General features: G+C 54.3%; 3 protein-coding genes across 11 annotated transcripts in view; 2 read left to right on the top strand and 1 right to left on the bottom strand.

The window, feature by feature from the left end:
- Positions 1–13,718, top strand: part of DGCR2 (DiGeorge syndrome critical region gene 2) — a 99,336-nt gene extending 85,618 nt beyond the window's left edge. For all 9 annotated transcript variants that reach the window (XM_072723465.1, XM_072723464.1, XM_072723466.1 and 6 more), the window contains 4 exons: positions 2,075–2,278; positions 7,955–8,107; positions 9,079–9,315; positions 10,801–13,718. In XM_072723465.1, the coding sequence (XP_072579566.1) occupies positions 2,075–2,278; positions 7,955–8,107; positions 9,079–9,315; positions 10,801–11,051 (845 nt within the window). In that variant the 3' untranslated portion in view covers positions 11,052–13,718. The remainder of the gene's footprint in view (positions 1–2,074; positions 2,279–7,954; positions 8,108–9,078; positions 9,316–10,800) is intronic.
- A 2,586-nt stretch (positions 13,719–16,304) lies between these two features.
- On the top strand, positions 16,305–19,772 carry LOC112907508 (carbonic anhydrase 15-like). The gene is made up of 8 exons (XM_025982723.2): positions 16,305–16,779; positions 17,044–17,079; positions 17,693–17,863; positions 18,410–18,570; positions 18,652–18,744; positions 19,090–19,156; positions 19,263–19,429; positions 19,514–19,772. The coding sequence occupies exons 1-8, from the start codon at positions 16,713–16,715 to the stop codon at positions 19,736–19,738; spliced, it is 987 nt and encodes a 328-aa protein (XP_025838508.1). The 5' UTR covers positions 16,305–16,712; the 3' UTR covers positions 19,739–19,772.
- A 1,092-nt stretch (positions 19,773–20,864) lies between these two features.
- On the bottom strand, positions 20,865–21,948 carry FAM246C (family with sequence similarity 246 member C). The gene has a single exon (XM_072723454.1). The coding sequence runs from the start codon at positions 21,664–21,666 to the stop codon at positions 20,956–20,958; it is 711 nt and encodes a 236-aa protein (XP_072579555.1). The 5' UTR covers positions 21,667–21,948; the 3' UTR covers positions 20,865–20,955.

Here is a 21,948-nt window from a genome sequence, read left to right as displayed (position 1 = left end):
TCTATTCTAGTGCTTTTTGGGTTTTTTTTTTTATGGATTCAAATTCCTCTCTGAGGATCACTTGCTTTTAACTTTAAGAACTTCCAGGGATCCCTGGGTGGCTCAGCGGTTTAGCACCTGCCTTTGGCCCAGGGCACGATCCTGGAGTCCTGGGATCGAATCCCGCATCGGGCTCCCAACATGGAGCCTGCTTCTCCCTCTGCCTGTGTCTCTGCCTCCCTCTCTCTATCTCTGTGTCTATCATGAATAAATAAAATCTTAAAAAAAAAACTTTAAGAACTTCCTTTGGGGTGGGGTGCCTGGGTGGTTCAGTTGGTTACGCATCTGACCCTTGATGTCAACTTAGGTCATGATTTCAGGGTTGTGAGATAGAGCCCCGTGTTGGGCCCTGTATCAAGCTCCACACTGGGCACGGAGTGTGCTTAGGATTCTCCCTCCCTCTCTCTGCCCCTCCTCCCTCCCTATGGGCACTTTCTCTCAAAAAAAAAAAAAGAGAGAGAATTTCCTTTGGGATAAAAAGAATTTCCTTTGGTATTTCTTTTTTTTTATTATTAAAGATTTTATTTATTAATTAATAAATAAGTAGATCCCAGGTCTCCAGGATCACGCCCTGGGCCAAAGGCAGGTGCTCAACCGCTGAGCCACCCACGCATCCTTCCTTTGGTATTTCTTAAAAGGCAAATGTAAGAGCAATAAATTCTCTCAGGTCTTGTCTGTCTGGGGAAAGTCTTTATTTTGCCTTTAAGTTTTGAAAGCTAGGTTTACTGGATATAGGAATCTTGGTTGACAGGGGTTTTTTTGAGCACCTTGAGTATGTTATCAAGACATACAGAGGCCTTCTCACCTGTTCTTTCTGCTAAGAAGTCAGCTGTAAGTCTTGTGGGGGTTCTTTTAATAGGTAACAAGTCATTTCTGGCTCACTGTTTTTAAGGCTTTCACTTTTTCTTTGACTTTAGCACTTTTACTATGATGTATGTGTCTGACATGTTTAGGCTCTTCACATTTATCCAACTTGTAATTTGTTGTGCTTTCTACCTTTAAAGGTTTTGTTTTTCTATGAATTTGGGAAGTTTTCAGCCATTATTTCTTCAGATACTTTTTTCTGCTCCTTCTACTCTCTTCTCCTTTTGGTAAGTCCATTTCGTGTATAATGGTACACTCGATGGTATCCCATGTTTCTCTGAGGGTTGCTCATTTCTTCATCCCTTTTCTTTCTATTCTAGCAGAGAATAATTCTATGTGTTTCTTGCCCTGCAAATTCTTGACCACATGAGTTATGTAGATTTAACTCCAGTCTTAAGTGAGGCACAGACCTGTGGTTGTGGGATTTCTGATGATTTTTTTTTAGATATCCCTACTCCATTTGAAAAGTGAAACAAAAAAAAAAAAAAAAGAAAAGAAAAGTCAAACAAACTTCTTCTCATTTCCCTTTGCCTTCAACTGAGCATGTGTCTTTTGGAGAGCTGCCCCTGCCTCATCCCTCCTCCCTTCTTCCAGGCTTCTGTTGTGTCTGGGGCTGGCTTAGGGCTTTGAGTTTTCAGCTCTCTCTTGTCTCTGGCCTTGGCCATTTCTCTTCCTCTAGCCCTAAGTCAGCTCTGCACAGTTTACCATGTGTGTTGAGACTAGTGGACTGTTTTTACAAATAGAACCAGCAGCTTCTTGGGAGAATCATTGGAGACACATTCTCAAATATGTCATAAAATGATTAATATGTATTGCAGCTCCATCTTAAAATTGAAGAAATCTTTAAGTACACTGCTTAGGCAGACAATTGAAAGCAAACATTTCTCCACGGGCGTTCCCCTGGAATCTAGTACTCCTCTCTCTGCTAGCTGTCTGGGCTCCTGGCTATGTGTGCCCTGACCAAGTGTGCTTTGCCCTAACAGTGAGCTGTAGTCACCTCTCTCAGTCACTCCCTGTGGACCAGGCTCACATACTCCAGCACTGGGAGGGCTTTCAGATTGATCTTGCTAACTCCTCTGTTGTCATGTCTGCCACCTAGACCCAGGTGGAGAAAGTCAGAGCTCCTTCTGCTGATAATGCATACAAAAATGCATATTTGTGCTTATTTCAGGTCAAACATGCGTTGACATCAAGGACAATGTGGTGGATGAAGGGTTCTACTTCACCCCCAAAGGAGACGATCCGTGCCTGAGCTGCACCTGCCATGGTGGGGAGCCCGAGATGTGTGTGGCTGCCCTCTGTGAGAGGCCCCAGGGCTGCCAGCAGTACCGCAAGGACCCCAAGGAATGCTGCAAGTTCATGTGCCTGGACCCAGGTGAGATTGATGGTGGGTCATGAGTCAACCCCCCTGTTCTGACCTGGAGCCCAGATATGCCTTTGCTTTCTCAGTTGGTGGGGACACATGAGGGCTCATGGCACATGGCATAGCAACAGTGGCAGTTAGTTCACAGAGCTGTCTTGCCAGCTTTGATGGCCCAATAGTCTTGGGGGCATGTGTGTGTCATATGACCCAGCCTTCTCTGCCACCTTACAGGTTGGCTTGTGTCAGCTCAGGGAGGTAACAAGTATCATACACCAGTGAACTTGAAGTTTAATGTGGGTGTTTGTTAGTGAATCCACTAAAACTGATGGCTTTGAACCTGATCTTTCTCCTCTCAAGACTTATGTCCCCATTTGAGCTCTTCTCTGAGTTTGGTGATGTGGAGAGTAATGACAGGTTTTTTTTTTTTTTTTTTTTTTTTTGTAATGACAGTTTTTATTGCTTATAGTCGTTGATTTTTACTAATAAAATCTTTCAGAAAAAGATTAAATATTACCCTCATTTTTGAGAAAAAAAAATTCCTTTCTACCAGGTGATGCTTTGTGGTTAGACACTGCACAGACATGTGGTCTCTAGATAGCCCTCTTTTCCTTTACAAAAAAAAAAAAAAAAAAGCAGGTAACAATCTGGTGTATAGGACCATTAGTCTGTATCACATTCCCTGCAGCATACTGAATTGTTCTTCACACCAGTGTAGCTGGCATCTCTGAATTCATGATCACAGGAGAAATGTAAATCAAAAACATGAATTTGTTTTTATCTTGACAGTGTGAGAGAGACATGGATAGGGACTTGTGGAAGTCCCTAAGCTCATGCACCCTGTAGAAGAGCAGCTCAGACAGGGCATAGTGACCATCTCCATCCTCCAGGGCCCCTGTGGAGGAGAAACTGTTTTGCCTAGTGCTGGTAGGACAGGAGCTGGAACTGGTTGGTGTCTGAGGGCCACAACAGCTAGAGCTCTCATCAAGTAGGGAGTAGTCAGTGCCCCTGCATGCCAGGAGGGCTTCTAGGGAGAGGTCAAAGCAGTATCAGAGGGTGTCTGAAGTTTGGCTGAATCAGGCACTCTGGCACATGTCCCACATGTACAGTCGGCTGTGGAGAGTAGAGGAGCCTACCAGGGAGCGTGGAGCTTGGGCCTCCTTGTCTTACAGGATAGATTGTATCTGCTTGTATAAGGTGCATTCATGTAGTATTCTGGCAAGTACTGACTAGATGCTTACCAGGTCTCCTGTGTCCTGGACACATCACTCTCAACCTCCAGCTCCTTACCTTCCACAGGAGTCAAACTCTGGCTTCCATAAGCACATCGCCTGGATTTCTCATTGCATTTCTTAGGAGTCTGCCAGTATTGCCTTACCTCTCCATTCAGGCTTTGTAAGAATGATCAGAACTATATAAGGCCTGTAGAGCCTGCCCAGCCCTAAGGACTTCTTCACAGAGCAGGGCTCTCAGGGCATCTGGATGAGACCACATCTAGTACAGGCTGTTTATCTGAGCAACTTATCCAGGGAGTCTCCCGGTCTCTTTTTCAGCCTTACTTTTGCAGGTCCTAACTGCTTCCCAGGCTGAGCATTTTCTCCTGGGAAGTGTCTTTATTCCAACAAGGAAAGAGACACTGCCACCAAAACTGGGGACATTGGGAAAGTATCCCCTTTAACAAGACAGAATGTCTGCTCTCACCATTCTATTCAAGGTTGTACAGAAGGAAAAGGGCAGTGCCAGAAAATGAAAATGTATCCAGACCAGAAAGGGAAAATGAAATCATCTTTTTTTAGTAGATGACATGATTATCTGCATAGAAAATCCCAGAGGATCTACAGGAAAGTTACTAAAACTAATAGGTATGTTTAGCAAGGTCTCCACGTACAAGGTCAATATATTAAAGCTCTATTGTTTTTACATATATGCTACTTGTGAACAGTTGGAAATTGAAATTTCTAAGAAAAGTACCATTTACAATAGCACCAAAAACATGAAACTACTAAGTTATAAGCTTTACAAATATGTGCACAAGCTGTGTGCTACAAACCATAAAATACTTATGAAAGAAATAAAAAAAATGTAAATAAAAGAAGAGGTTTACCATGTTCATGGATCATAAGATTCAGTATCACTAGGCAGTTAATATCCTCAAATTATCTGTGAATATAATTCTGTCCCAACCCAAATTCCAGCAAACTACTTTTATAGACATTGACAAGCTGATTCTAAAATTTATGTAGAGGGGTGCCCTAGCTGGCTCAGTCAGTGGAACACATGACTCTTGAGTTCAAGTTCAAGTCCACGTTGGGTGTAGAGATTACTTAAAAATTAAAAACAAAACAAAACAAAACAAAAAAAACACAACCTTAAATAAAACTTAAGTAGAAAGGCAAAGGTATTAGAATAGCTAAAACAGTTTTTGAAAAGAACAAAGTTGGAGGATTGATGATACCAGATTTAAAACTTACTGTACAGGGCAGCCCCGGTGGCGCAGCGGTTTAGCTCCGCCGGCAGCCCGGGGCGTGATCCTGGAGACCCGGGATCGAGTCCCATGTCAGGCTCTCTGCATGGAGCCTGCTTCTCCCTCTGCCTGTGTCTCTGCCTCTCTCTCTCTCTCTCTCTCTCTCTCTCTGTCTCTATAAATAAATAAAATCTTTAAAAAAAAAAACTTACTGTACAGTCGAAATAATCAAAACAGTATGGTATTATCAAAAGAAGAGACACCTAGATGAGTGGAACAGAATAGTCTAGAAATAGTCCCACACTTACATGGTCAACTAATATTTCACAACAGTACAAAGGCAATTAAATGGAGAAAGGATAGTCTTTTAACAAATAGTGTTGAAACAATTGGACATCCATATGCAAACACACACACACACACACACACACACACACCTTTAACTATACATTCTACTCTGTATAAAAGTTAACCCAAAGTAGTCTTAGACCTAACTGTACAACCACACATTGTAATACTTCTAGAAGAAAATGTATGCTCTAAGAAAGTAAAGTCTGTTAAAAGAAAATAGAAAACATAGAAAAATCTTTGTGACCTTGGGATAGGCAACATTTGTAGCTGACATCAAAACCATGATCCAAAAAAGAAAAACTGATAAATTGCACTTCATCAAAATTAAAAACTTCTGCCTTGGGCAGCCTGGGTGGCTCAGAGGTTCAGCACCGCCTTTGGACCAGGGTGTGATCTGGGGTCCCGGGATTGAGTCCCGCGTCGGGTTCCCTGCATGGAGCCTGCTTCTCCCTCTGCCTGTGTCTCTGCCTCTCTCTCTGTCTCTGTGTCTCTCATGAATAAATAAAATCCTTAAAAAAAATAAAATAAAAACGTCTGCCTTTTGAAGGTTGTTTAAGAGAATGAAAAGATGAGCCACCATCAAAGAAAAAATATTTGCAAAACACAAATCAGAGGTCTTGTGTTCAGAGTATATAAAGACTCTAAAAAGTCAACAATAAGAAAATAAACCACCCTATTTAGAAGTGAGGAAAAGATTTAAAATGAGACTTCACCAAAGAAGGTACATGATGGCAGCCAAGCAGCTGAAAAGATGTTCAACACTGGTCATTTAGGGGAACAGATTGAATACACGTGGGGTACCATACCTAATGAAAGACTAAAATAACAATTGCCAACACCGAGCAGTGACCTGGGTGCAGAGCAACTGCCCTTCTCACAGTGCTCTCTCCTCCCATCCTGTGCTGCTGCCCTGGGGTCATGGGATCATGAAGCTCTAAGAGGTGAGATGGAGTACCCAACTGTGTAGCTGCCAGGAACAGAGCCTATGTTAGAGTCCAGGGCATTGCCCTCCAGTTCCTGCTGAGCTTCTGCTTCACCTGCTGTCTCTGATGGAAATTTCAAACTATTAACCACATAACCAAACTCAGTGAAGTGGTGAGCTTGTCATCACTGGAGTTCTTCATGCACAGGCTGGACAGCCATGTAGAAAGGACTTGGGATGGCTCAGGCATTCAGACCAAGGGTCAAGCCAGGTGGACTTCAGGGCACTTTGAGTTCCAAGAGCATCTACCACAGCAGGACATGTCCTCTGGGGCCCAGGGGCTGGCTGGGCACCAGTAGCATGGAAGACAGAAGACAACCCCACTCATGGTATTGTCCAGAGCCCCATAGAGAGACCAGTCTTGGCATGAGTCCCAGGGACCCAAAAGTTGCCTTCTGGCTCCTAGGACAGTGCTGTCTTCTTTGTGTCTGAGTGTAAGTGGCTTTCTTCTAGGAGTTGCTTCCTCCCTCCTAATCACCATGGAGGGATGGTCAGGGACCTTGACTGTGTCCTTAGGTTTTTTTTTAGAAGTGATTAGTAAGAGTCATTGCAAAGGGGCTGCTGCTTTAGGTGCCCCCTTGGGATCTCTGAGCTGGCCACCAATTAACAGACATATCAGCAGCCTCCTGAGTTGACAGACTTCCTCCCACAAAGACAGAATGTTCCCCTGAGACTGGACGAGGATTAGAGGCACCAAAAAAGCAACTAATTGGTGAGAGGATGTCTTTTCCACATATTTTCATCCCAAGCGTTGTCAGCAATAAGTGCAGCTTTGAGGGAAGCTTCCTGACCCTGTGGGAAGAGGGCAAGCGCGAACTCAGACCATCTCCATTGGTATGGAGCACACTGGGCCAGCAGAAGCAGTAGAAGGGCCCTGGGAGCGCAGCCTCTCACATGGGACCCATGTTGGCCATGAAGTGTCTCCTTGGGGCTGGTGGTTGGGGACCCGCCCACATGGCTGTCACAGTGTTTGACAGTGCTTGGCCCTTCTACCCACATGGAGTCCTGTTTCCAGTAGCTACAGGTCAGTCCCTCCATTGAAGTCTCCATGGCCTTCCCACTGGTTTCATGGAGGCAGGTATTCCTGGGACCAGTTCATGGTTCTGTTATTCTGTGACTTGGTGCGAGTGGCCCATCTCATCTAGGTGAGAGCCCCTGGAGATGTCTCCTACACTGTAGGCATTCCTCCGGTGCACTTCTCTTCCCTCACACCTCATCCCATGATGATCATGTGTGCCCCACCCATAGCACCTCCACAGCAAGCACTAAACAAGCACTGGTGGGCACCAGGGCAAGGCAGGGTGTTTCCATGTTGGCAGTGTCAACATTTGGAGCACTGTGGTGAGGGCCTTCTTATGCTCAACAGGATGTGGAGCAGTATCCCTAGCCTCTATGTACTAGATGCCAGTAATGCCTCTACCCCCCGAGTGGTTAATGATGACCAAAAGTGTCTCCAGACATTGCCCAATGTTCCCTGGGAATTAGAGCCGCCAGGTGAGCAACCCTGGTCTAGGGTCTGGAGCTTGGTCACATGTGCCTGATTTTGTACTGTGTGGTTGGGGGCATAGAGGCCCGTAACAGAGCACCCTCTAGCTTTTTAGGCAGAAGGGACTCATCGCATGGAACTTAGGAGTGCTTGGCTGGAAGGTAAAATATTTTTCCTGGCCCATGATTTGCTTCTCTCCTTTGGTAATATCCCAGTATTCTTGACCTTGAGCTGTTTGATTTCTGCCATCTCTTCTAAGACCATCAAGTGCAGGGAATCAGGAAGCAAGTTGTTTTGTGCACATATCTGCCTGGTGGTGAAGGGCCATGGCCTTTCCGTAGCACTAAGCCCCTGGGGGGTCAGACTCTTCTTTTCTGTGAACAGCCATTTTCTTTCTTCTTTGAACAGATGGCAACAGCCTGTTTGACTCCATGGCCAGTGGGATGCGTCTGATCGTTAGCTGCATCTCCTCCTTCCTCATCCTGTCACTGCTCCTTTTCATGGTCCACCGGCTTCGCCAGAGGCGACGGGAGCGCATTGAGTCCTTGATTGGAGCCAACTGTGAGTGTGCCTGGCCCTGCCTGTGCAGCCACTGTCAGGGCCCCACCCTAGGCTGTGTCCCCTTTACGGTGGGAAGCACAGAAAGCAGGAAGGGGCATGGAAGAAGGAGAGGATGTTGACAAGGGTGCCCTGGTGTTTCCCTGTCCCACCTATTCACCTGCTCCTGGGCTGAGTGCACACCTGGGGAACTGGAGGAACTGTCCTTAGGACCTGAAATCAGGCTCTGGACATGTGGACGGAGGGACGCATCCTCAGTGCCAGCTGCCCCCGGGGTTCCCTGGTGTTCCAGGGCTGGAAGCACGACCCTTGGCAGCCGCCATGTGTTCAGATGGGTGATCACCTCTTACCTTTTCCAGTAGCCTGGACTGTCCGTGGGCCACCCGCCAGGGGTAGGGGGTCAGAGCAGCAGACACTCGAAACTGTTAGGCAGCTGAGGGTGTGACTCGCCTTCCTCAGCTCGAGTTCTCTGCAGTCAGTGGCCTGTGCCCTTAGTAGAGCTTCTGGAATCCCTTGTCCCAGTGAACAAGCCAGGCTCCCCAGTCCGTGTGGGGAACAGTGGGATGGATGCAGACCCTGGGGCTCGAGGTCTGAATCAAGGTGGCGGGAATGCTGAGGGACGCAACTGCACTGGCAGCACTGAACCGGCGCGGTCCTTCCCCAGACCCTCTCTCCATGCCAGCTACAAAGACCCTCAAGCTGGAGGAGGGCTGTGGTGACGGCGGGGCAGCAGAAGGGGCAGGACAGAGTGACAGGTCACATGTGGGTGAGGGGCAGGGCCGCACTGAAGGGGGTCCAGGTGAGAGATTCAGGGCTCTTGTGTGGGCAGCTGGGCACACAAGTGTGACAGGAAGCCTGATGCCCTGGGCCTGGGGGGTGGCAGGGCCAGCCCTGAGAGAGGGGTGGCTGACTTGGGGGCTGAGCCATGTGTCTTTGAGCAACTTGGTTGCTTGTTTCTCCCTGCGGTTGCCCAGTACACCACTTCAACCTTGGCCGGAGGATCCCTGGCTTTGATTATGGCCCAGACGGGTTCGGCACTGGCCTCACTCCACTACACCTTTCTGACGACGGGGAGGGCGGCACGTTCCACTTCCATGACCCTCCACCTCCCTACACCGCATACAAGTACCCAGACATCGACCAGCCTGATGATCCTCCGCCGCCCTATGAGGCCTCCATCAACCCCGACAGCGTGTTCTACGACCCCGCAGGTGCTTTCCCCCGCCCCCAGGGACAGGGAGCAGCATGTCACTCACCGTCCACCATGGGTAGCCAGAGACCCGGTGGCCCCCCTCCCCAGTCCACAAGACCCTCAGCCTCCACTTTTTCCTGGCCTTCCGCTTTCCCTTTGGTTTTCCCTCAAAAGTGGAAGGAACCACCATCTGTGGTGGTGCAGATGAAGAGCAGGCGGGCTCTTCCCAGGGCTGCACGTGCAAATGACTGCTGGCGGTGGTCTGGTGAACACCTGCTAGCAAGGGGCCCTTGAGGCACACTCAGCTGGGCTCTGCAGAGAGCTGGGGAGCCAGTTGCTGGTGGTTGTGGGGACAGGGCTAGCCCAGAGGTGCAGGGGCCCGCCCTGAGCCAACTGCTCGGCTGTAAAGACACATGTGTGGTAGGCTGAGGAGACACCATCATGACATTCCCTCCTGTCCAGAAGCAGTTCTGTGAAGTGGGAAGAAGGCCCTGTGACACTGGCCCGATTAATCTCTTGTCCATCTGATACTGGAAAGTCATTCCTTGCAGGGCTGTGGAACGCAGAGGGAATGCCAGGTTCCCCACCCATTGCCTGGCTTGTCCTTTTCCCTGTGTGCAGCTCAAGTGTCTCATCCCATTTGCCTTTGTGTGAACACCCTCTAACACACACCCCTGTGGTACGACAGTGGGCAGTGCCCTACTCCCAGGTGGCCGACTCCTCGCGCACCCACATGCCACAGCAGAACCGGTGTCCTGGGGCCTGTTTGTTCACAAGTCCTGCTTCTCTGTGGTCTCTAGGCAAGACCTGGATTGATCCGATTATCCCAATCTGCTGTCAAGGAGGTCAAGGTAGAATAGGCTTCCTGCCAGGGACCCTGCTGGGGGGCAGCAGGTCCCAGATACCTGCATGGAGCAGGCTGTCGGAGCAGATGCTCCCTGGGGCAGGGTACCGGGACTCGGAGGCTGGGGAAGCCGCCAGGCGAAGGTGCGCACCGGGCCCCCATGGCCCGAGCCTTCCGAGGGTAGAGTGACAGGGAGCAGGCATGCTGAAGGCACTGGGCTGCCACAGAGTTTTCCTCAAAGCGAAGATTTCTGCATATCTCCATGAGGTTTGCAGAGCTGTGTGCTCGGAGCCTGCCTCCTGCATTCCCATCCACATGTTCCAGCCACAGCCTGTCCTTGGCCAGCCCGGAGCTCCCTCCTGTCACAGGAGCCCTGCTTTGATTCCCCTCAAGTCAGAAAGAATTTTCCCCCTCCCCTGACTTTGTTTGGCTGACCGTCAAAGCCTGTCCCCGCAGTCACACAGCATGGCTTGCTCGTGGCTGTACCATGGCACCTTGCACCTTGCCAGGTGCAAAGGTGAGGGGTGAGCACACTGCCCCCCCCACTCACACCTTGGTGGGAACATTCAGACAGCAGGAGTGTTCCCTGGTTCTGTCTAGCCCCACTCCTCCCCTGTGCCAGACCCACCATCCTGCTGACCCCCTTCTGTCTCCCTGCAGACGATGATGCCTTTGAGCCAGCAGACGCCAGGCCGCCAACCCCGGGGGATGGTGGCGGTGAAGGTGCGTCTCCCCGGCGCCTGGAGCACCCTCTGCCTGCCGCAGAGGCCTCTTTGGCAGATCTGGAAGACTCTGCCGACAGCAGCAGTGCCCTGCTTGTGCCCCCTGACCCTGGCCCGGGAGGCACCCCCACAGAGGCACTGCCAGGGGGTGGCCGCCACAGCCGCAGTTCCCTCAGTACCGTGGTGTAGAGGACGGCCCAGCCCACGGCCCCGACGGCCAGAGAGCACCTGTTTGCTGTTGAGAAACATTGATCCCGTGGGAGATTCACAGGGCCCAAGTGAGCCTGGACCCAGCTGCGCTGCCAGTGTGCACGTGCACAGACCCCACTGACCTCCCGAGGGAGCAGACACTGGGCACCAGGTCTCGAGGGCTCCCAAGAACATGCACAGCTTTGGGTCCCTGACTTTTTCTTTACAAGTGGCAGAAGAATGATGAAGTTAGTTCAGATCACACGTTTCAGAAGTAGGGAACAAAGAAGGCACCAGGGGTGTGGGCAGAGGCCAGACCACACCTGGCTTTGGTGGGCTGGCTTGCCGGAGCATGCCACCCAGGGGAGCCTGCCAAACCGCCTCTGAGCCCGGGGGCCACCAGGGGGCAGGAGGGGTGTTTCCAGGCATGGCTATGTTTGTGGACTGTCAGTATTGTCCAGGCACTTGGTCTGCCACAGGGTGGACAGCCTTGGGGGTTACTACAGCGATTGCTCCAAGGGTCCCCACCACCCCCTCCCCCCCCAGCTATGAACATCAAGGTGACCCTGCCCCAGGCTGGGGGCTGGCCTGGGCCTCTGGTGCCCGAGGCCCTGAGAGGGGGTCTTGGAAGGAGGTTGAACTCTTCACTCTGTCTTTCCAACTGGGCTCTGTGAAGCCCAGTTCTGGGCCAGGAGGTCCTGGCCCCACCTTCTCATTTTTGTCCCCAGCATTGCTGTGCATGGCTCCCCCAGGAGGCAGCCCTGGATTTGGGCCAAGGCCCTTCACGCATGAGTGTTCTGGCCCCAGATCCTCCATTGGGGGTTGGCCAGCTCCTATCTGCTACTCTCTGGAGCCCCCACTCCTATTGAATTTGCCCCTGGGCCTGGCCTGCCCCCCACCCCATCTTGTTTGTGCCATAAAGGGTTGTTTCTTTGGGGGAGGGGTGGCTGAAATTAATGCCCTGGGCTGTATCCATCTCCTGAAAGTCCACTTGCACACCACCACCACTGGAGCCGAGTGCTCAGTGGCCGCATGCCACCTTCCCGTGCTCCTCAGCAGCTTGGGGTGCTGGGTACCCTGCCCAGGGGCCTTTTGACCAAGGGACCCTGTTGCCTGCTCCTGGGCAGTGGTCATGTCTCCTGACATGGGGCTTTTAGCATTTCTGAGGTTTGGAGATTAAGCGGGTTCTGTGCGATTTTTAGCACATCCATATCTTTTCTACGTTGTATGTCTGGACCTTTTCTTTTTGTGTGTGCGTGTATGTCTGTGTGTGTGTGTGTGTGTGTGCACATATGTGTCCCAAGTTTTTGCAGGTGGCGGTACACCGGAACTCAGCATGGGGCCCCATTCTCCTCGGCCTGCTGTGACATCGTGGTTGGCACTGAGGCATGGCCAGGTCTGCACCTCTGCCCCTTGGCTCAGAGCATCCTGGAGCCCTGCTCCTGGTCCCCTTTGTAGCCTTTCCAGATGAGCGTGCAGTGACAGGAGGGTTGACTAGAAGTGAGTGCTGCTGTGGTGCTTTGTGGTGACAGACCTCGGTGGCACAGTGCAGTCCAGGCGTGTTCTCACACTCTCCCATTGGAAACCTGTTGAACTCTTCCAGTATGGAATGAGATTTTTGAGTTGCCCTACAGAACTGGCCAGAGGTATGAATTTTGAACTGCCTGTCCGGGCTCACAAGATCCAGAGTGCTGGAGGCAGGCCTCAGGCAGGCAGGCAGGCTATATGCCAAGGAAGCCTGAGCTCCCCTTGCCAAAGGGCTGATACTTCAAGAAAGGCGTCCTGGGTACATGTTTCACACACTGGCCACTGAAGACAAAGCAGGAAGGTTGTTGTGCCTCCAGCATGCTGGGCTCAGGGCAACTGAGGTCTAGAGCAGCATTCACGGGTCTTACAGGAGCCAGGTGAGTGCCCTGAGCATGTCTGCTTTGGAGTGACCACCCTGGCGGAGCCCATAGGGGCTTGACCTCTATGGCTGAGAGTCCTTCACAACTCCCATGTGTCTGGCTCATGCCTCAGAACCATATATAGAGGGCAGGTGGGTTGGCACAAGATGCATGGGGACTGGGAAACCCTTTGGGGATGAAGGACTGCTGGGGCCAATCAGGCATGCAGGAGGTATTGAGCAGGGAGTGGCCTGAAACGGTGGACCTGCTTCTGGACTGGCCAGGACTCTGTCCCAGCACCAGGGTGTTCAGCCCACTGGTGTCCTTGGGCTGGGCAGAAGGCCTGCGTGCAGTGCTGCTCCAGACCCCTGCCTACTGTGTCTGCAAGAGTTGGTGCCCAGGAACAAGGGGGGAGCCAGTGTCTGTCTGGCTGTCCTCAGCCTCCTGTCCTGTTGCCACCCTTTGTAAGATCGGACTGCTCCATGGTCCAACAAAGAATCCAGAGGCCAACCCTAGCTACGACTCTTGTGCTTCTGTGAGAGACTGGGTCCCCAGAGGTACAGGCCAGGCTCTTGGGAGGAGCCTTCCCCCGCAGGACCCGACTTACCTGGTGGAGGAAGGAGTCAATACTGTACATTGTCTCAATGCCTGTTTTTTATGTTTTCCTTTCACTAAGGGTTTTTAGTTTGGGTTTATTTTTGGTTGGGTTGGCACTAATCCTTTTCTTAAGATGCTGTGAGAACCATTTCATTCAAATGCCAAATAAATTTGTGTTCTGGAAGAAGCGTGGTCAGTCTTTGGTATGACCCAAGTCGGGACGGGATGGCACAGTGGTGGGGATGGGCGGATGGAGGAGTTGGAGCATCTGTGCGGCCAGGCACAGGGCTTCAAGATGCCCTGTTCCTTCTGTCTGACCAATGGTCCTTCCAGTAATTTCCCAGTTTGTGGTGGAGGGACAAAAGGGTTCCTAGGGGACTCGGGACTCAACCTCAGGCAGGTCCTTGTGCTCATCTCATCCTCCTAACCCAGCATCCTGGCAGTTGGCTCCAGGCTGGGCAGGGGGAGCCCCAGGGCTGGAGAGGTGAGGGACCAGGGTTAGAAAAGGAACAGGGATTCCTTAGGGGTAGAACTTTTGAGAACAGGTCCCTCATTCCTGGACACACCTGCTGGGGTGGTAGGGGGGTCTTGAGTGCCATTAGCACTGTTGATAGCACAGCTCTTTCCCTTCACCCCACTGGCCAGTCATGCTCACATCCACAGGCACACATGTGCCAGATATAGAGCTCTTTCCAAACGGTGTCACTGTCCCAGTTAGACCAAGGGACAGAGAAATCAGCCCCACTTTCTGGAGGAGCGAATTGAGGGAACTGAGGCTCAGGCCACAGCCTGGGGTCAGGGCCTCAGGAGCTGCTGCAGAAGCCCGAAGTCCCTAGGGGGTGCAAAGCAGAGTGGGAGGGCTGCAGTTTCCCAGATGGTGGGATGATCCCCCAAAGGAAGGCCTTACCTCAGGTGTGCAGGGAGCGGAGAGTGGTCCCAGACCCACAACAGGGGAAAGACATACTCCCTACCCCAGCCTCAAAAGTCAGGAGCGTTGGGATTCAAGGTGCCCTCCCTTTGATCTTCTGTTCTTGCTGGGTGGCCTTGGCTTTTCACTCCTGGCCCCCAGCCTCCCATTTTCTCATCTCTAAATGGGCATCATTGCACCACCCCCATTAGTTAAGAGAATCTGTTCTAAGTGTGGTACTGGCACAAAAACAGACACATAGATCAATGGAACAGAATAGAGAACCCAGAAATGGGCCCTCAACTCTTTGGTCAACTAATACTCAACAAAGCAGGAAAGACTATCCACTGGAAAAAGACAGTCTCTTCAATAAACGGTGCTGGGAAAATTGGACATCCACATGCAGAAGAATGAATGAAACTAGACCATTCTTACACCACACACAAAGATAAACTCAAAATGGATGAAAGATCTAAATATGAGACAAGAATTCATCAAAATCCTAGAGAACACAGGCAACACCCTTTTTGAACTTGACCACAGCAACTTCTTGGAAGATACATCCATGAAGACAAGAGAAACAAAAGCAAAAATGAACTATTGGGACTTCATCAAGATAAGAAGCTTTTGCACAGCGAAAGAAACAGTTAACAAAACTAAAAGACAATGTACAGAATGGGAGAAGATACTTGCAAATGACGTATCAGATAAAGGGCTAGTATCCAAGATCTATAAAGAACTTATTAAACTCAACAGCAAAGAAACAATCCAATCATGAAATGGGCAAAAGACATGAACAGAAATGTCACCAAAGAAGACATAGACATGGCCAACGAGCACATGAGAAAGTACTCTGCATCACTTGCCATCAGGGAAATACAAATCAAAACCACAATGAGATACCACCTCACACCAGTGAGAATGGGGAAAATTAAGAAGACAGGAAACCACAAATGTTGGACAGGATGTGGAGAAAAGGGAACCCTCTTGCACTATTGGTGGGAATGTGAACTGGTGCAGCCACTCTGGAAAACTGTGTGGAGGTTCCTCAAAGAGGTAGAAATAGATCTGCCCTATGACCCAGCAATGGCACTGCTGGGGATTTACCCCAAAGATACAGATGCAGTGAAGGACCGAGACACCTGCACCCCGATGTTTCTAGCAGCGATGTCCACAATAGCCAAACTGTGGAAGGAGCCTCGGTGTCCTTCGAAAGATGAATGGATAAAGAAGATGTGGTCTATGTATGCAATGGAATATTCCTCAGCCATTAGAAACGACAAATACCCACCATTTGCTTCGACGTGGATGGAACTGGAGGGTATTATGCTGAGTGAAGTAAGTCAATAGGAGAAGGACAATCATATGGTTTCAGTCATTCGGGGAATATAAGAAATAGTGAAAGGGATCATGGAAAGGAGGGGAAATGAGTGGGAAATATCAGAGAGGGAGACAGGAGAGACTCCTAACTGGGAAATGACCAAGGGGTAGTGGAAGGGGAGGTGGGCGGGGTATGGGGTGTCTTGGTGACAGGCACTGAGGGAGGCACTTGATGGGATGAGTACTGGGTGTTCTACTATATGTTGGCAAATCAAACTCCAATAAAAAATATACAAGACGTCTGGGTGGCTCAGTGGTTAAGCGCCTGCCTTCAGCCCAGGGCATGATCCTGGGGTCCTGGGATGGAGTCCCACATCGGGCTCCCTCTGGGGAGCCTGCTTCTCCCTCTCCCTGTGTCTCTGCCTTTCTCTCTGTGTCTCTCGTGAATAAATAAATAAAATAGTTTTTTAAAGAATAAAAATAAAGTGTTTTGCTCCAGGGACGCCTGGGTGGCTCAGCGGTTGAGCATCCACCTTTGGCTCTGGTCATGATCCTGGGGTTCCGGGGTCAAGTCCCCCATAGGGCTCCCAGAAGTGAGCCTACTTCCCTTCCTGTGTCCCTGCTACTTTCTCTGTGTCTCTCATGAATAAATAAATCTTTCCCCCCAAAAAAAGTGTTTTGCTCCAGTAAATGTCAGCAATTGTTGCTGGCACGCAGCCGCAGCCCTAGGATCAGAGCATGTGCCTGGTGATCTCAGAGCTCCGTCTTCCCTGCTGGTGGCCCTGCCTGGACGCCACTCCCTCGGACCCTCTCTGCAGCCTGCAGTGGCCTGCCAGAGAGCTCACAAGACTTAGCCACACCCCTAGCCCACCCCACTAATAAACAGCTGCCTAGCCTGCCCCACTGTCCTCTAGCACTTTCTAGTCCTCTGGAGTCAGTGGCTGCTGCACCATGCAGTCTCTAGGCTTTGCACTTGCCTTCCTCACCGTGCCAATGGTGCTGTGCGGGGACTCTGAGGGTGAGCATCTGGACCCTGCCCATCCCTTCTGGAATCTACCCTCCCTTGTAATTCCCCCCTTCTCCCTGTTAAGCCCTGCCTTTGGTGGGGGGCGGGGGGCTCTTTGGAGGAGGAGGTATTGGGCCTGAGACAGAAGAGCAGAGTCTGTGCTAGCCTCCTCTGGCCTAAGCCCTACACCCCCATTCTTGGACCCTGGCTGGGAAAGAGCTCAGAGTGGACCCAGATGGCTGTCCCTCATCTTGGTCCCCTGTCCACTGTCTGCAGGCACCTGGTGCTACGACTCCCAGGACCCGAAGTGTGGTGAGGACAGTGTCATGTGAGGCTGTGTGGGATCCCTCTTTGTCCTGTGACCACTAGACAGTCTGGTGCTAGTGTGACCCAAAAGCAGTGTGCATGCTGAGCTTCTGTGTTCTCTGCAGGTTCTATCTGGAGTCCTGGGCCACAGTGGCTCGCTGGGCACCAGATGGAATGTGTGTGTCCCCCTGCATGTGTGTCCAGGGCTGTTGCTTGTTGCTGGTGTGATCTGCAGTCCTGCCATGTGTGCTAAGCTGTTCATATCAGTGGGAACTCAGGCCACTGTCAGTGTGGTCAGTCCATGTGGGAGCAGGTGTCCCCAGTGGGGGAGTGTGACCACTGTGCTGGGAGACCCTTCCACCTCCATCCCCTGTGGGGCAGTCTACCTGCAGGTGACTGTGTGTCAGAGTGGCCCAGACCAGGCGGTGCCTGCCTGTGTGAGAGTGCTGCAGACATTGTAACCAGGCCAGGTCGGGGTGTGTGCAGCAAGTGTGTGTGGAAGCCGGGGGCCAGCTTCCTGAGGCTAGGCAGTTTCTGTTAACGTGTGGGAGGGAGCACTGCCTCCCCCCAAGTTGCCTCCCTGACCCCCCTCCACAGATCCCTGGCCTTGTTTCCTCAGGCCCCACCCACTGGAAGGAGATGGCCCCTGCCTGTGGGGGCCCAGCCCAATCCCCCATCAACATTGACCTTCACCTGGTCCAGCAGGACCCTGCCCTGGGACCCTTTATCTTCCAAGGCTACCACTCAGCACCTCCAGGCCCATGGACACTGGAGAATGACGGCCATACAGGTTAGTACCCTGGGGCCAGGACCCCCCCCCACCCCAAACAGGAGCAGGAGAACCCACCTGGCAGTGAGAACTACCCGTTCCCCTCCCCCACCACACACACCCAGTGATCAAAATTTCCAGTCAGCACAGAAACATCCACACACATTGGTAAAGACACCTCCAACAAGGGTCATGCCCCCCATACACAGGTGTCAGGAACCCCCCCCGGCCCAGAATAACAATCAGCCATTGTCCCCAAGGACCGGGAGTCAGTACGTTCCCACAAGTCAGAATGCCTTAGAAGTCATCACAGCCCCCCAATATCACACATAGCTGTGGATGTGGTGGGTCAAAACTCTAGACATAGGAAGGCCACCCTCTCCCCACCTCTTGCAGGGTGGGGTATTTCCTCTGTAGGCTGCGGACCAGCAGAGGGGCCTGGACACCCTGGGGAGTGTCCAGGGAGCAGACTAGCCTGGAAGGGACCAGTGCTGGTACCCTGTACCCTAATAGCACAAAGGTGGGTAGGTGGGGGGAAGAGAGAGTCATGTGCTCCCCTCCCCTCAGTACTGCTCCGCATGGACACTGACCCGCAGAGCCGCCTGGAGATTCGGGGCGCCGGGCTGCCGCTGCCTGCCTACCGTGCCCTGCAGCTGCACTTCCACTGGGGGGGCCCTGGGCGAGCAGGCTCAGAGCACAGTGTGGATGGGCAGCGCTACCCCATGGAGGTGGGCGTGGGCATGGGGGAGGTGGTGGGAGTGCCCTGTGTAAGGGGCAACTGGTACCTCTCCTGATCTGTGCCCCTCCAGATGCACGTGGTCCACATGAACACGAGGTATCAGAGCGTAGAGGAGGCGCGAAGTCACCCTGATGGGCTGGCAGTGCTAGCGGTGCTGTTGGCAGTGAGCAAGGGGCCATGTGATTCCCGGCCGTGGGGGAGGACCAGAGGAGCTCCGTGACTCCTCGTGCTTCCCAGAAAGGGGTTCTGCAAAGGGAGCAGAGAGGGCCTGTAGGCCTTCGGTGGGGCTGTTGGGAGGCTGTATAGGGTTTGTAGGATTTAAAGGGTTCCTTTAGAGAATGGGGCCTCTAGAGGTCCTGGGTCTGCAGGGTCAGTGGGGGGTGATCTCCCAGCTGCCCCTCCTGGGGGCCTACCCTCTTCCCTTACAGTCTCCCCTAGACCCCCTCAGAGTTCCCCCTTTGGAGACTCGTCCACTCAGCGCCCGTCTCACTTGGAGTCCCCTCCCTAGGAGCGGGACACGGACAACGCCAACTTCTCCGCGCTTGTGTCGGGCCTGAAGAACGTGTCTGAGAGCGGTGAGGAGCCACGAGGTGGCACCCGGGGCTGGGGTTGCTGGGGGCGGGGGGGTGTGGCACAGGGAGGCCAGGCGCAGTCCCGCCTCCCCTCCCCTCCCCCGTCCAGGGGTCTCGGCGAATCTGGCACCCACCTTCCCGCTGGCCTCGCTGCTGCCCGGCGCCTCTGGCCTCTCCCGCTACTACCGCTACTCGGGGTCGCTGACCACGCCCGGCTGCCAGCCCGCGGTGCTCTGGACGCTCTTCGCCGACGCGGTCCCCATCGGGCGCGCGCAGGTGGGGCCGCCACCCCTCCCCCTCCTCCCTTCCTTCCGCAGCCCCGGCTCTCCCGACTTCACCGTCTCTGCCCTGAGCCCTCAGGTGGCCCAGTTCCAGACTGTGCCCCGGGCCGGTCTCCCTGGCTCGCGCCCCGCACCGCTCACCGACAACTTCCGCCCGCAGCAGCCTCTCGGGGGGCGCAGGGTCTCGGCCTCTCCGGGCGCCTCCATCCGCGCCGCAGCCTCGGCCCCCGCCCCGCACCTGGCCCCTGTGCGCGGGGCTCTGCTGGGCCTAGGGCTCCGCCTGTGGCTCTGGAGGAGCCCCTAGGACCCAGGCTCGACCCCTTCCCGCAATAAACGATGCACAGAGTGACCGGAGCCTCCTGTATCTTGCGGGGGTGGGAGCCTCTCCCAGGGAGGCGGGATTCCTGCCCCGACCCCACTGAGGCCTCAGTGTGCCGGCCAACACGCAGACCCCTGAGATCCTCCCCTACCCCATCACAGCCAGTCCCAGACCCCCAGCCGGAACCCCAGACCTCTGATCCCACTGGGAGAGACAAGGTGCCCCCGTTTCCAAGGAGAAAAACTGGCAGGTCCTAGAAACACCACCTGCTAAAGTCTAAGACTACACATTTTATTTTAAAAAACAAGCGGGCTGAGGGACCCCAGGCCACTATAGGGGTTAAGTGCTGACTTCAGTTGACATTTCCTTGAGGCCAGGAGGTGAGAAGCTACTGGTTCCAGGTTCTGCTGCAGGCTGTGCTAGGTGAGCGGGTCCTGGTGATAAGGACAACTAGTGAAACTGTGCCCAGGTGACACTGGGGGGTTAGGCTGTGCAGCCTGAGTGTCGGGTGACACTTTCTGGAGAGCCTAAGGGAGGCTAAGTGAACGGTTGAGTGTCCTTGGTGTCACTGTCCACAGCAAAGCAAAGACTAGAGGCCACTGTGTCCAGGCAACGTTGTCCAGGAGGAGGCTGCGTCTGTCAGTGGAGTTAAGCTGGCCGGGGTCAAGCTGCTGTCCAGTTGATGCCCTGTGGACTGCGGTTGTATATGGGGGTGTTACTGCCCTGAGGGAGGCAGGGTCCAGGTGACAGTGGCCCAAGCGTCCCGCGGATCCCTAACAGCTGCTGAGGAATGTGTGGCTCACACGGTATTTCAGGGCTTGGAGGCCCTGCCTCCCACCCAAGACCCTTTAGAAAAACAAACCAAACCTAAACACCAGCACCCTTCCCCGAGGCAGACCCTTGAGCTCTCCCCGACCTCTCCTCGGGGCTGGCTACACCCCTGACCATGACCCTTCTGCAGCTCTAAGGCCAAAAGGGGCTCCACCCCACCTCCTGCCCTACTCGGTGGCCGGCGATCCCCGGCTGCACGGAGCCATCCGCACCCCAGACGCGGTCCCCGGCGGTCCCCGGCGGTCCCCAGGCTCTGCGGTCCCGATGCCCACACCCCAGGGCCCGAGGCCGCTTCTCCAAGGACGAGGGGGTGGATCTGTCCATACAGATGCAGTGCGGGAGGGCGCCTGCTGCCCTCCGGGGGGGCGCCCTCAATCCCCGCCGCCCTGCGGGGCCCCGGGCGGCACGGGCGTCTTCTTGAAGCTCTTCCTGGCGGGGGCCCGGTTGGCGCCGCCGTCCGCAGGGCCGTCCGGGGCGTCGTCGGCGGGCCTCGCGACCGCGGCCAGGGCGTTCACGGTGCCGAGCGCCCGCAGCAGGGCGGGCCCGCGGGGGGCGGCGCGAGGGGCGACGCGGGGCTCCCGGCGGGCGGGCGGCGGGGGCGGGGGCGCGGGCGGCGGGGGCGGCAGCAGCTCGCGCAGGGCGTCCAGCTCCGCACGGAGCTCCGCGCGCAGCGCCTCGAGCCCCGCGCCCAGCTCGGCGCGCACGGCAGCCAGGCCCTCCTGCAGCCGCCGCTCGCTCACCTCCAGGACGCCCGCCGGGTAGGTGGCCCCGCCGCGCGGCTCCCCGCACACGGAGCACACGGAGCCGGCGCTGCGCGCGTCCGCCCGCGCCTCGGCCCCCGGCGCCCCGGCCTCCCCCGCCGCGGCCCCCGCGCGCTCCACCAGCCGCAGCAGCCGAGGCGCGTCGGCCCGGAGCTGGCCCCGCAGGCGAGCCAGGCGGCCCGGGGCGCGGCCTTCCTCGGGGCCCGGCCCGTTGGGCTGCGGCCCGTGGTCCCGCCGGCGGCCGGCGGCCCTTCGCAGCGCCTCGCTCGCGCCGTACGCACCGCGCGCCTGGAGCCACGGGCGCCCGGGATCCGCCGCCATCCGCGCCGCCGCCGCCGCCGCCGGAGCCGGGAGCCCCAGCCCGCAGCCTAGCGACCGCTGGGGCCCCGGCGACGCTCCGTGGAGAGGGCCCCCGGGACGGCTGTGGGAACGACCGAGGCCTCGGGGGTCTATCTGGCCTGGGGCCCGGGGAACTCCGGTAGGGAGGGCGGGGGAGCCCCGGGGGGACCCAGCGGGGCAGGGCTCGGCTCGGCTTGTGTGCGCTGGGCCCGCCCCGGGGACCGCTGTCGCTGCTGGGCCCCCGCGTGGGCCGCGGAGCTTGGA

Source organism: Vulpes vulpes, chromosome 10, assembly GCF_048418805.1.
Source record: "Vulpes vulpes isolate BD-2025 chromosome 10, VulVul3, whole genome shotgun sequence".
In the NCBI taxonomy this organism is placed as follows: Eukaryota; Metazoa; Chordata; class Mammalia; order Carnivora; family Canidae; genus Vulpes; species Vulpes vulpes.
Note: the sequence above shows the minus strand (reverse complement) of the source record. Positions and strands in the feature narration are given on the sequence as shown.

What these genes read in the sequence shown, in the direction of transcription:
- LOC112907508 (XM_025982723.2), top strand. Translation starts at nt 16,713, where the DNA reads ATGCAGTCTCTAGGCTTTGCACTTGCCTTCCTCACCGTGCCAATGGTG. An exon ending in GGCAGCGCTACCCCATGGAG is followed by an intron (nt 18,571 to 18,651) that starts GTGGGCGTGGGC and finishes GTGCCCCTCCAG; the next exon opens with ATGCACGTGGTCCACATGAA. An exon ending in TCCCCATCGGGCGCGCGCAG is followed by an intron (nt 19,430 to 19,513) that starts GTGGGGCCGCCA and finishes CTGAGCCCTCAG; the next exon opens with GTGGCCCAGTTCCAGACTGT.
- FAM246C (XM_072723454.1), bottom strand. Translation starts at nt 21,666, where the DNA reads ATGGCGGCGGATCCCGGGCGCCCGTGGCTCCAGGCGCGCGGTGCGTAC.